This window comes from Phaenicophaeus curvirostris, chromosome 13, assembly GCF_032191515.1.
Source record: "Phaenicophaeus curvirostris isolate KB17595 chromosome 13, BPBGC_Pcur_1.0, whole genome shotgun sequence".
NCBI classification, from domain to species: domain Eukaryota; kingdom Metazoa; phylum Chordata; class Aves; order Cuculiformes; family Cuculidae; genus Phaenicophaeus; species Phaenicophaeus curvirostris.
The window spans coordinates 9,670,192-9,683,709 of record NC_091404.1 but is presented as its reverse complement, the minus strand read 5'-3'; the positions used below and the strand labels follow the sequence as shown (position 1 = coordinate 9,683,709).

The 13,518-nt window shown below is 40.4% G+C and overlaps 1 protein-coding gene across 2 annotated transcripts in view; it reads left to right on the top strand.

Annotated features, from left to right (window-relative positions):
* AFF2 (ALF transcription elongation factor 2) overlaps positions 1 to 4,292 on the top strand; it is a 326,439-nt gene extending 322,147 nt beyond the window's left edge. For both annotated transcript variants that reach the window (XM_069868041.1, XM_069868040.1), the window contains exon 21: positions 506 to 4,292. In XM_069868041.1, the coding sequence (XP_069724142.1) occupies positions 506 to 627 (122 nt within the window). In that variant the 3' untranslated portion in view covers positions 628 to 4,292. The remainder of the gene's footprint in view (positions 1 to 505) is intronic.
* The last annotated feature ends 9,226 nt before the right edge of the window (positions 4,293 to 13,518 follow it).

Here is a 13,518-nt window from a genome sequence, read left to right as displayed (position 1 = left end):
TAACAGGATTAGTCTGTCACCCAGAGCGCATCTAACCGTGGCATAAAGTAAACCGGTGTGTTGCTTGCTAACTATGGCTCTCTGTTCAGTGACCTCCTGTTAACCCTTCTCAACACCAGATCCCAGAGGCCTTACTCATCTTTTCTTTCCCTTTACAGGCTCCCATCTCCTAGATGCTATTTTCCTGTTGTGTTCCCTCTCTTGTCTTCCTTCTCTCCTCTTACTCTCCCTCCCAGCCTCCCCCATCCCCTGGGCTCTGCAGTGGTATTAGCAGAGGGCCAAAACTGCTGCAGTGGCAAACAGAAAATGGATGGTTGGGAAAAGCAAGATCCAGGCTAGATAGCTTGTCATGTGCAGAAGAGGGCACAGCTGACGATGTGTTCATGTGCAGAACATCTTGAGAATTTACTAATTGCACTGCTGCTGCTGAGTGGCAAGTCATGGTGATACATGTATTTCTGTACCAATGCCTGAAACAATGACTTCTGTTTCTTGTGTATTGCAGAATTCTTTGTGGACCTGGACTCAGTGATGGGACCCTTAACACAGCACAGCAGTATGACCAATCTGGTTCGTTACGTTCGCCAAGGACTCCACTGGCTCCGCATTGAGGCTCATTTGTTGTAGTGACTGCTACCCAGTTCATAACATCCCCATTCTTCTACCTCTACCAGCGCAGAGACGATCACTGGTGGAACTCCACTCATTTCTGGAAGTTTATTCATGTAACTTCATTTTTATTGCCTTTTTTAATATCCTATCTATTGGAAGTAGAAGTCACCATAAATGGAACTTTATGACTCAAGAGCAGTATGTGTTGTACCATCTAATCATTTTCAACAATTTTCTATGCCTTGTGTCTCCTGGATCCTGCCATCCTTATGTGCTTTATGGAACGGTACATTCCCTGCAGTATTGTTTTAAGTCCATGCTGCCTTCAAGTGAAAACAAAAAAGCACTTTGAGAAGATATGGATTCCTGAGAAATAGTACGAAGCGTCTTAAATATTTGAGGGAATATATGAGAAGTCCCTTTTGAAATAAATTAGTAGAAGTTATAGCTATTCATTCAAAATCATCTTCTGAACCTGATCCAACCTTTTTGACATTTAATTCTGGCATCACTACCTAACTCAATACATTCCTGAGATTTCATACTTCCTATAGGCTTAATCTCTAAAAGAGAACATTGAATATCTTACAGATACCTAATGTAAGATCACCAAAGGTGTTAAGAGGTAAAAGGTTGAAGGAATGCCTCATTAAAGAATGATGACACACTATGCAATGAGGTTTTGATATTCCATTCTTCCTGTTTATTGTTGGCTTAATTTCGTAGGCAGCAGAATTTATTGCAGTTTTTAGGCTATTTCAAAATATTAGCTTTCATAATCTTATCTACCATTCTTACGCTAAATCTGTGAATTTTCTCTCTGTTCTAGAGTTTGGTCTCAAACAAATACTTATCCAAGATTTTTCGTCATAGACCAATCTCTCCTTGCATAGTGACTCAGTGAAAGCAGATTTTAACAGGACGGCTATGCTCCAAGCATTGATATTGTGTGTAAAAGTCCATTATTAAGTGTATGCAGATTCTTCATGAAACACTCTAGAAGTTTAACTAACCAGCTACTGTTGAAACGTTATAATTCCATGTGGCATCAATTTTCACCTGTTTTGTTCATTTCAGAGCATTAGAAACAAACAGTATTATCTTGCTATCTTGAAAACAATGTCAAATTAAATAAAATCACCAGATTTACCCAAAAAGCAATATAACTTCGTTTAATAATGACCATGAATACTTCAGTCAGATTACCTATTTTCCAAGCTCTGCATCTGTTTACTGATGCTGTCATGTTTTGGACCATTCCTCTAATGTGTGAATAATAATGAGACAATTCAGGTAGAATTTCAAAGCAATTGTGAATAAATTACACCATTTCACATTTGCTCTTTCCTCTTCTTTTTTTCCCGTTATGAACTGCACTGGTGCCACTGCAAGAAGCGCTGGTGCATGAAACAAAACAAAATGAATTTATATCAATAATTCACAAGACTCTAAATGGTCTCATCTCATTCTTGATATAACGCCTGCATAGCTTACTGAACTGTAAATTCCATTTCTATAAACCGAAAATGCTCATAGCAATGTAAATATTATTCTGTCTCATCTCATTGAAATAATACAATATGTGTATTAAATGCCATCCAGATATTAGTTAATTGCAATTACCTTCTGCTATATAATCCTGTATATCCTTTAATCTGGTGAGTTATTGGATTCTACTCATTGGGTTGTGACCAGATAAATAGGACAAATTTGCATTTAAAAGGTTCAGACTGTTATGACTTTTAGAGCAAGCTTTGGATATTTGCAATAAGAGCAGTTTAAGGACTCTGCCCAATGCACATTTAAGACAAACATTACTGTAGCTGTTGTATATTAGCTCCCTGTAGTACTACCTTTTCTTAAAAATCAATAATTCCTAATACTTTGTTCCACAAGACTGTATTGTAAATGTAGCCAAGGTGCATCATTAGAGAAATCATCCAGTTTAGGGTTGTCTGCAAAGGACATTTGCAGAACATGCACATCCTGTATTATCTGCACATTCCTGTTCCTGAAGTGGTCAATACACCCTTATCTGTTCTCTGAGGGTTTGAGTAACATGGCTGAAATGTGAATCTGACAGCATTTGTCACACTGATTCTGGCCCCAGTAGCTAATGAATAAAACCACAACAGTGAGAACTAATCAGAAATGTAGATGAAAGGTGGTTGTTGGGGTTGTTATTCTAGAGAAAACATAACGCTTGAAGTACTTTATTTATTTATTTTTTACCAGTGAGTACTTGAGATGAAGCGGTTTTGGGGTGGCTTTGTCATAAGCCAGAGTTTTCCATTGTTTTTGCAGGATTCAGTAACTATTTAGTCTAATTAAGTGCATTGTTGTCACTTGTTCCTTTAATGTAGACTGAAATCCTAGATTTCCATGCATTTATGAAGGATGGATATCTCTTGAAATACAATCTTCAGACGGAAGACTGTTCACAGAGTTATCTGTACTCACTCGGTAAAGACGATGTATTATCTTTCCCCTGTTGCTTGCAGTAAACAGACTCCTTTCTCTAAATTTACCCCCTGTTCACAATCTTTTGCTTAAACAGCTTAAGGAATTAGCCCACCTGATTTTGTATCCTGTGACTTAGTTTGAAATGCATGCTGAATCAATGGGATGATTATAATAAGTCCAGCAGTCAAATCTAGGATCACAAGCCAACTTACTATTTAGCAGTCTTGTTTCAGAAGCGGCTCAGAAACAAATTAAATATGGAGAGTGAATTACCGTCTTATCCCTGGGGATGATGCTTCTTTTGGGTTAGTTATTAAGGATTATTGCACTTCTACAGGCACTATATTCATCTCATTTCAAATGCCAACATGTCATCTTTGTGGAATCATTTTACCCCTTAAAATATTACTTCCAGCAGAGTTAATCAAATGAGATTGTTTGTTTGTTTCAGTCCATGGGGAAGCAGCATGTGTTTGCTTGGGTATTATTTGCTATGTCTGTTCTTAATGCTGCCCACTTCAGGCATTCAAAGTCATGAACCAAGCACCAAAAATTGCAAGATTGGCTTCAAATCATGGAGTTTTTTAAAATAAACTTTTATGGTTCTTGTATTGCCTTCTGGATACTGAGCTTTGAGACTGAACTCATGGCATGTTTTCAGGCATTTTTCAAGCATGCCAAAGGCCAGAAACGACACATTTGTTTTTAATAGCAATACACTGGGACAGTGGTGTAGTCTTGTGATTTCTGCAGCTGGGATTTAACAAGGACACCAAGCTTCATTAAAAAATTGCCAGAGCTGACAAGATTGTCTTTTTTGTCCCATGCTTCAGGAGGTTTGGAGAAATATCAGTAGTTCAGCAGTGAAGGGAGCATGCCAGTAAACGTCTGAAAACAAGGATTTGAGAGTCCCATCAGTTCAAGATCCAAGGGCAGCAAAGTTCTAAGTGCTCAAGCGAGGCATTTGCATAGCACTTAACCTCCACCTCAAGAGCAGCAGCAGGTCTTAAGTGAAGTATTTGACAATGTGCAGGCAGAATATCCTGCTCTAAGTGCAGTGAGTATCTCTGGCCATGTGATGTGTGTTGGTTCCTGCAGAGCAGGGATTGAAAGGAAGGTCTGAGATAATGTATCTCATATGGGCCATGTTCCCCTAGACCATGTCCCTTTGGTCACTGATCTCGGCTATGGTCCTTTGGCTCCTTACAAAGGACAAATCGCTCATGCTGTTTGGGTAGCCAGGTTTAGCTCGGTATTTGTGCTTTTTTAATTTATTTAATTTTATTTTGTTTTGTCTTATCTCTAGTTTTTTAGTCATTCTGCTTTAGCTTACAGTCTTTTCGTTGACAATGTTGGGGTCAACTTTCAAGGCTCGTTCCTTATAGCTTACTTTCACTTTTTCTTGCATAGTCTTTGGACTTAGATAATTTAACTAGTTCATCTGCGAATATATTGTCTCATATATATATTGTCTCATTGACAAGAGGGAATGGCCTCAAGCTCCACCTGGGGAGGTTTAGATTGGACATCAGAAAAAATTTTTTCACTGAAAAGGTCATTGGGCACTGGCAGAGGCTGCCCAGGGAGGTGGTTGAGTCACCTTCCCTGGAGGTGTTTAAAACACGGGTGAATGAGGTGCTGAGGGACATGGTTTAGTGGTTGATAGGAATGGTTGGACTCGATGATCCTGTGGATCCTTTCCAACCTAGTGATTCTGTGATTTATAAATTACCTCCTTTGAAAGACAGGAGCAGGTCTGTTAATATCAGTGTGGGAATTTTTTTAAGCATAAAGATTGAGACCTTCATTCTTCCTAAAGAAACAAAATCTGAGAAATTGAATCTGGACATTAATTTCTGTGTTTTTTTAATTTCACAGATTTTATGATGGTCTTCCATTACAACAAGTGTTTAGGTGCTTTGGTAGAAATGTTTTCATTGCGGTTTAATCAGTATTTAATGCTGTCTAAATCCAATTATTAGTTTGGTGAGTGCAACTTAAAAGAGCAAAAATGAGGCTAGTAAGAAGTCTTACTTAGGTATTTTTTGCTTTGAGTTCAGGAAAAACTCCATTATATATGAAATTGAAGCAAGTGTGTGTGTGTGTACACATATGTATGGATTTGAATGCAGTCTTGCAACAAAAGTCTGTGCTCCTTACTTTATAGCACAGGAAAAAAGATGCAAGAGGTGCAAAGAGAAAACATTCTTACCACTGCGGAGTGGTAGCAGAATTATTAAAATGTTCTTCTGTAGTTTGTCTGTAGTTCTGCTTGCATCTGTTGTTTTCTTGCTGGCAATGAACGTATGATAGAAAGTAGCAACAACTCTGTCATCTTGGTCCTCTGGTTCCTGAAGTCAGTGTCAAAACTATCAGGGTATCAGGGTATCGTTTGTTGGAAGGTTAGCTCATCTGCGATAGACCAGTGTCTTCAAATTTTAAGAAAGGCAAAATACTTCACAGTTCACTAAGGAAATTTGATTAGCCATTTTTAATCAAGTGTATAGGTGACCTCTACATGGGCAGGCCCCTGGACCAAGGTGTCGATGCAAAGACTCTCACAGCATCTCCGCAGCCTCACCAGTGCGCAGTGGGAGTGAGGCACAGAAGATGAAGGGGAGAAACCAGACCACTGACCTTAGGATATCTTCCAGCTTTACTTTACATACTATTTTATAAGTACAAATAGAATGACTCTTGTTAACGTTGGGAGGACTCGATTTCTCTGTTTCTAATACTCCTCTTGGACTTATATGGTATAACCAGACCACTATACACAGCAATGCATATAGGCTTTCTGTATTGTCTAATGAGAGAGAGAGATCACTAGATATAGTGACATAGATATATCATTTGATATTTTGTAGCCTATATGTATAGGCTAAAAGATCAGTTAGGCTGTCCTTCATTATCCAAAGCTCCCTGCTATCGAATGAAAATGTTCCTGTGTAACTTACAGAGCAGCTGTCTCCTCCACAGTACTCTTGTCAGACTTGCCTTTATGATGAACTCAGTAGCTCTACTTCAGCCATTCTGTTTCGAAGATATTTTGTTTATTTCTTTTGTCTTCCAAGATCAGCGATTCTGATCATCTCATGCCAGTTTTAACCTATGGTGGAAGCTGCTGAAGTCAGAAGAGTTCAGGTCTTGGGTACAGCCTGGGGGATCCTGTGGCTCTACAAATAGAAATGAGAGCAAATTCAGGTGCAGATGAGTTACTGCATAAAACTGGTATCAGATGAAAATGTAACCTGGCCACATCAGGAGGCACTTCAACACAAATACTATGAAAATAAGCTATGCCCCGAACCACAGGCTATGTAGCAACATCTCAGGCAGCTTGTTTACACTATAATCTTAGGTAATGGTAGACATGTGAAGAGTGGTTTAAAGAAACTGGAGCAAGTTGGCATTATGAATGTGAATTATGAATGATGTGGTCTGGCATTATGAATTTAACCCGTGTGTGCTACTTGGGGAAGGGGATTAATTACTCTTGATATGTCCTGCAAAATGACGCCTATACTATGGGATCCTACAAAATCCGAATATGGCACCGTCCCACCCAGTTCCTTAATCCACCTCAGGATGCCACCGCATGTCACAAAGAGCTAATGCTTGTTACTGCCCTGGAGTCACCATAGAGTTAAAATATTTTTCCCTTAAAACTCCAGCAAGGACCAAGCCCAGGGACCCAGCGGCCAGCTCAAGTAGCGATAAGTGTATGCAGTGCTTTGGAGAGAGGCCACAGAAAGACCTGCCCGTGCCTACCACAAGTTGTGGAGCCACACAGAGCTCCCTGAGCCCTCAGCCCAGTCTTGGTCCCCTGCAGCTGTGGACGAGACTTGGATGTGAGCGTTCACTTTTACTTGCACTACATCTGGGAACGCCAAATGAGTTGACAGAAGTGGTGCATGCAGGAATATCATAAAACTAAGGCAATATTCACTGTATGCAGAATTGCAATTGAAATTGTAGTGTCCACAGAACCACTTGTGCTTACAGGTCTCCAGCTGAGTCCTATTGATGCCAGTGGTAAAAGCCATGTGAGTGGATGATGCAGCTGTTTGAGACTTGTTTTCTTCTTTGATTTTAACTGGGTTCCCCTCTATGCAAGTTCTGTAAGGTTTCTCTGATGGATATGGTCTTACAGTTGTGTGAGTGTCACCCTGTTGTAATTCCATTGAAAAACCCATCAAGCAGAAATAGCACTGATTTCTACTAAGATATTTCCTTCTCTGAATCAGAAGGAAACTCAGATTCTGAAGTGAATTTCATTGTTCTAATGGACAATGGTAACTGCAATGGACCAAATTTTGAGCTAAGCAAATGTAAAGTAACTTGGCTCAGTTTTTGGAATTCATGGGACCAAATTCCATTGTCATATGGCAATCATGCAAGTCTTATGGAGCTTGCTGAGCTCTGTTTATCAAAGAAAAATCTGGGTAACGAAAATGGCATAACATTGTCAGAGTTTAGTTTATTGGGCCAGAACTTCAGTTGCAATAACCCAATTAATTCAATGGAATTACTCACATTTCTGTTCTGGCTGAGCACTCGCCCTTCTGAAATTAGTTCAAGGTCTCTGGACACATGCTGGAGTAACTGCAAGCAGACTTGCTCTTCAACTAGACCATATGTTGATTCAGCCCTTGCTCAGGGAAACCACCGTTGACTTCAGTGACAATAATGGGGAGTTACAGACACAGAGAAGCTTTGACCCGCTGGCAGGAGGCATTTACCTTTGAATTTATGAATGAAGTGAATAGTGGATAGCGACATATATGCTTTATTTATGACATAGGTAGAGTATGAATTCCTCAGCTGGTGTAAACTGGTTATAGGAGTACTGATTTCAGTGTAGTTATGCACGCACAGAGGAGCAAACCCTTTAACCACAGACCTTTACCAATATAACTCTATGCAGATAAACTCCCAAAGCTTTTATCATCATGCCTTTTTTACTGATCATGCCAATGAAATTATTAATGTACCGTAATCCTTGCCTGTAAGGAAATATTGTACTTTGCAAAGCTATGCAGTATAGAGCACATTGTAAAGCTGCTTTAGACCACACAATCTGGAAAAGCATTATCAGAAACTGAGCTAACAGAGCAGCTCTTTATCTGATGTCAATTATATTTTCACTCTGCACTTCCACTGCTGAGATTTTTACATATGGAGTGAATGATGGTTGTACGTTTCTGATGACTGTGGGCCAGAGCTTCAGCTGATGTGCCTCTAAGTAGCTCCGTAGATGTCAGTGCTGATTTATACCAGCTGAAAAACTCGTCCTCTCCCTTTTCGTACTTTGCCCTGATGCAGCTTCATAAATGCGTACTGAACCTGAGGATATATTGACCTATTCTGAATCAGCACCAGATAATCCCTGTTAAAAGAATTGGAGTGTAATTTCTGCCAGTTGTCTAGGCTTGCATATGGTTTGGTTCTAACTAAAAGACATGTTGCAATCTCATTACTTCTGAGTTTAAAAATTTACTGGCATCAGCAGTAGCTTGCATGGAAAAATGGCAAATAAATTCAAATGTGTCATAAATGCTCTCAGTCTAGAGATGGAATCTGTTACTTTAGTTCAAAGGCATTGCAGCAGGCTGAAGTGGTTTTTCTACGCCAAATGAGTTTTTTACATTTAAAAGTCATGGCAAATATTTATCTAGGCCCAATGCTGCCATTCTTCCTCCAAGGATTCTCATCGGCAGGTTGCTCCACTGAAGCCCACAGGAGCAACTGCGTGAATTAGTGCTTAGCACACAAATTGCAGAATCGGGCACCAAATATGTTAGGTTGATGCAATCAGGAGTTTAATTTTAGCCATATGTATCATTTGAAGACACTTAAAAATTACGTACATTTTATCCAATCTGACGGTCCTTGTAATTGCATAAAATATTGTATAATTTATTCCTGTCTGTATTTTTGACATCTCTGGATTGCATATCTTCTGCTGAATCTTAAATGCTGTTTTTTTAAAACCAACATCGAAAAGGTCTAGGACATATCATCACAGAGTATGAAAACAAGTCAAAAGATCTGGTTATTTTTTGCTTTAGTTTTGAGCTCTCCTTTGGTTTGTGTTTTGTCTTTGGCTGTAGTAGTCCCAGTATTTTAAAAGTGGCTCCATTCATTTCCAGTTGCTTCCTGTCTTCAGAAATAAAAGCAAAATACAACTAAAGTTCAGGAAAAATAATCCTGGCAAATTCAGTGGATGTTTGCTCTTTCTAGTTGTCTTGGTTTTTATCCTAGCCATGTTAGGAGTTGTCTAGTTTGTGTGTTCTCTTGCCCACCATTTCTGGCTGTTGTGGCAAATACTATTTTTTTCCTTTTTGTTATTCTTTGGTGTGTGTGTGTGTGCATGTGCACGCACACGTGTATAATTAACCAAAATATCAGGAAAATTTATATATGCTTTCTTACGGTTCCTGGAAATGGAGCAACGTTATGACCTTGCGGTCTTCCAGAAAAAGTCAGATTTAATTTCTGCATTGCAGTGCATCTTAATTAGCTATTGGAATTAGATTACAGTTTACTAAATGGCCCTTTACCTTACATTTTTACTTTTTATTTACTATCGAAGTAGCCTTCTTTTTCTCATGTGTGCAAATATATCAATAAGCATTGCAATTCCACAAGGTGTCTTTGTTCTGAACAAGCATGTTACTCTTGTAAAGTTTTAAGTATAAGTTAAGATGTTTTGTACAGACCAAGGTAACTGTTAAAATGTCAAGCAATTACTGAAATGTTGTATAGTTATAAAAGTTTGATTTCTTTTGCTTTATATGTAAAAAATTGTATCTTGCCTGTTTTGCTTTGTATTTCCAACGTGTTGCACAATTATGCATTTTGTTTACATTTGTTCCTTCTTCAGAAAAAAAAAGAAATAACAGTAATACTTTATGTACAAACATTTTAAATGTACTTTTGTTGTTTTTAAACACAATGTCTCTGTATAAATAATATTGGTTGAACTGGTACATTTGTGTCTCTCATAGAGGGATTAATTATACTGCCAGTGCATTGAATTATTTAAAAAAAAAAAGTAAAATAAAATTTTTATGAAAATGTAACCCATTTTATCACTATAAATTATTCTGTCTTCTGCTATTTTCTCATTCCCCTCCCAGGATACAATAAGTATCATACAGTAAGTACTGTTTGTGGGAGAGCTGTCACCAGTTTTAATTTTTAATCAATGTGTTTGTGTCATTGCAGAGACTTAAAATGACTTGATGTTAGAAAATAATGTAGTGCTGATACCAGCTCTGAGGTAACAGGATCAATAGTGTGTTTTCCCCATCCCAGAGGGACCTCAGCTGCAAGACAGCAGCCTAAATCCTGTCTGTCCCAAATCCAAACTAAAGAGCAAAGGAGTCAGGCTTCAAAGGCAGAGTTTTTTTTGGTTGCTTGCTGACAATCAGCACAAGGCTCCAGCGTGACTGAAGCGCTGCGATTCAGCGCACTGACCCTCTGCACAGGAATATGCTCCTCCCCAGGGGCTTCCCAGAATGACAAGACCAGAAATGCCAGGTTTTATATCATCATTGCAGAAACAGCTCTGAGAGCCAGTGCCAAGAATACCAGCTCAAACGAGATGCAAAAAGCTCTCAAGAGATGCTAAGCAGCATGAGATGTGGCTGCCCAGCGCAAGGCTGAACACTCGGTGCAAGTGAGGTCAAGCTGCCTGCTGGGGAGGAACGAACCACAGTGTTTTGGACACAAAGTCCTTCTCAGGCCACTGTCTCCGAGCAAAAGAAGATGTCGTCGTTGTTTGCTCTACAGACCTTCACACTCCTGCTTGAAAGCTTTTCATCTTAGTCTGGAGAACGGCGTGCAGAACGGCGTGCTCTGGAGGTGCTGCATGAAGGCACAGCCAGGAGGTGGCCGATGGGGATGTCTTCACCCAGATGGTACCTCCCTCCTCAGCAGCGTCAGGGCAAGTGGGAGCACAGAATACAAATGGTGTTGCAGAAGGATGCCTTGAGAGGCATAGCAATAGGTATTAGTCTGGGTTTGAGGCTGAGTATTTATTATAACATCCTGCTTAACACAAAGGGACAGTTGCTGATGCCCTCCAGGTTCTCTGCACCACTCTTCACATGAAGCAGCTTAAAGCTCTCTGATCCACCTGGCTTACAGCTTTGCCAGTGTCCCTCGTCCCACTTGTGTGAATGGTTACATGTAAAGGGGGTGCTAGAGCCTCAGTCCTTCTAGCAACAGGCCACTTCAGAAGATCAAGAATGGGATATTTGGGGATCACTTTGTATGGCATGTGCCCATTTTGCATTCAAGGAGTCAGAAAACATCCTCTCAGAATATCTCAGAGATGTCTTTTGGGTCAGAGGGAGGGAGGGAGGGCAGGCCTGATGCTGCGTATGCCATTCATTCCTCGAATCCTTAGCATCCTCTGGGTGTGCCCAGAAACCAGCTGGAAGCTTGACTTCAGACAGGCACCTCATGTCATTCCCTGCATGTGTAACCTTGTAATCGGCTGTGAAGTGTTCTGTGATCCTAGCTATGAATGATGAATGGCTCCACATAAACCTGTGTTGTGTGGCTCTGTTAGTACGACTGCACAAATCAGAAAAAAGCTCTCTGGAAAAAAAAAAAAGGACAATTATTCACATAGCCAGTACATGGTATTCCAACAGTAGCAGAGGATGCTGGCCTGCTGACTAGAGGGAGAAGTGTCTCCTCCAAACACAGCAGTGACAGGGAGAATGGAAGATGGATGTTTGGATGCTCATTTTCGTACACAATTTCACAACCTCAGGCAAGGGGCTGTGTGCCCTTTTCCCCAGTGGAGGAGGCATCTTCGCTCCCTCCTGGCTGTGTGGGGCTGAGGCAGTGGAGTAGGATGCTGGTAAGAACTATGCAAGGCTTGACAGAGAGATGGAAGCATGACAATTTCGCAGCCAGCTAAGATGATCTAACCGCAAAAGTCCCTCAGGAATGAATTTGGCCCATGACAAGCTGCTCTAGACTACAGGTTATTTGGTTGCCAGCACAAAAAGACATAGAGGTTGTGAAACTCTATTTATATCTGAAAAGTTTGGCCAGAGCTTCCTGGGGCCTGTGGACCTAAGGAGTAGGAAGCATAGCACAAATCCTTTCAACTACAAGACTGAGACTGTCTTCAGCCCCCTTCTACATGGTTCTTAAGAAAAGCAATGCAGTATCAGCTCCACATTAATAGAGTAATTTCATTTACCAGCTGCATTTCAAAGTGAATTTAGATATCCTTTTATCACTTTGATTGAAAAAGGCACATGTGCATGGGCAATTTCAGGTTTTTGTCCCCCATACTGTGTCCATGCGGTTGGAAGGTCTTTATTATAGCTAATGTAAATGTGTTCAGCACACAAACCACATGTGAAGCTAATGTTAAACAGAAGTCCGTGGTCAAAAGAGCTTCAGAAAAGTCCCTGTTGATATTTTTAGACATGTATATAGACTGGCCTTTGAAAATGAGAAGCATTCTCCTCTCTTCTGAGAATCTGCACACCTATAAACACACAAAAGCAGCTAAACACAAGGGATGAGTTTGTAGGTTAGACCTCAGGAACTGAACTGCAGAAGAAAAGATTCTACCTGACAGCGTTGGCCTTCTTAGGCCAGAAATTTTTGGCAAATTTGGGGAATAACCTTTAGGATCACTTTTCTTTCAAGCTATGTGTCATACAACTGTGAAAACGACTTTGGAGCTGTTCTCAGCTGCTTTCTGGTTACATTTCTTACGCATTAGTTTGTCCACTGCTGCTGGGCACCTTGTGTAGTTTGCTGGCATGCAGCTGCCAGAAAATGTGGCTGTTGATATTTGTAGGATTGCAGGAAGATTTGCTCAAAAGTTTAAATTTTGAAATTTTGGCCACAACTGTCTTCACCATTTGCCCTCAGTTTTCCAGCCAGCTCCAGGCAGACAGGGTTCACCCCTTTTGGCTGGGGGGGACTATAAGAATCAGAGAATTATAGAATCATAGAAATGTGTGTGGCTGGATGTGATGAAGCCACATGAAAAATGTTCTGTTTGCAGCTTCCCTCTGGCCTCCCACCCTTGGTGAAACCTCAGTGCCAACTGCTCTCATTCAGCATGCCAGCTCTGATCTCCTGTAAGAAAGAAGCTCCTCAGCATTTGCTGCATTTGAAGGGTGATTCCCACCTGTGGCAGGGGCTGTTGGAAAACTCAGCATGACTCAAGTACCCCTCAGTGCTCCCAGGCTTTGGGGAGCACCAGGAGCCTCATTTAACTCTCCATCCTGAGGAATTTCAGCCTCACGGTGGTGTGACAGAGAGCAAATTCTCCAACACTTTCTTCTGCTCTTTTCTTTTTTTTTTTTTTGGCAACTGTACATTTGCTGCCTATCAAGTAGAAACTAAATAAAAAGGCTGTTATTGTGCTTTGAGCCATCAATTTAAGAGCAATCACCT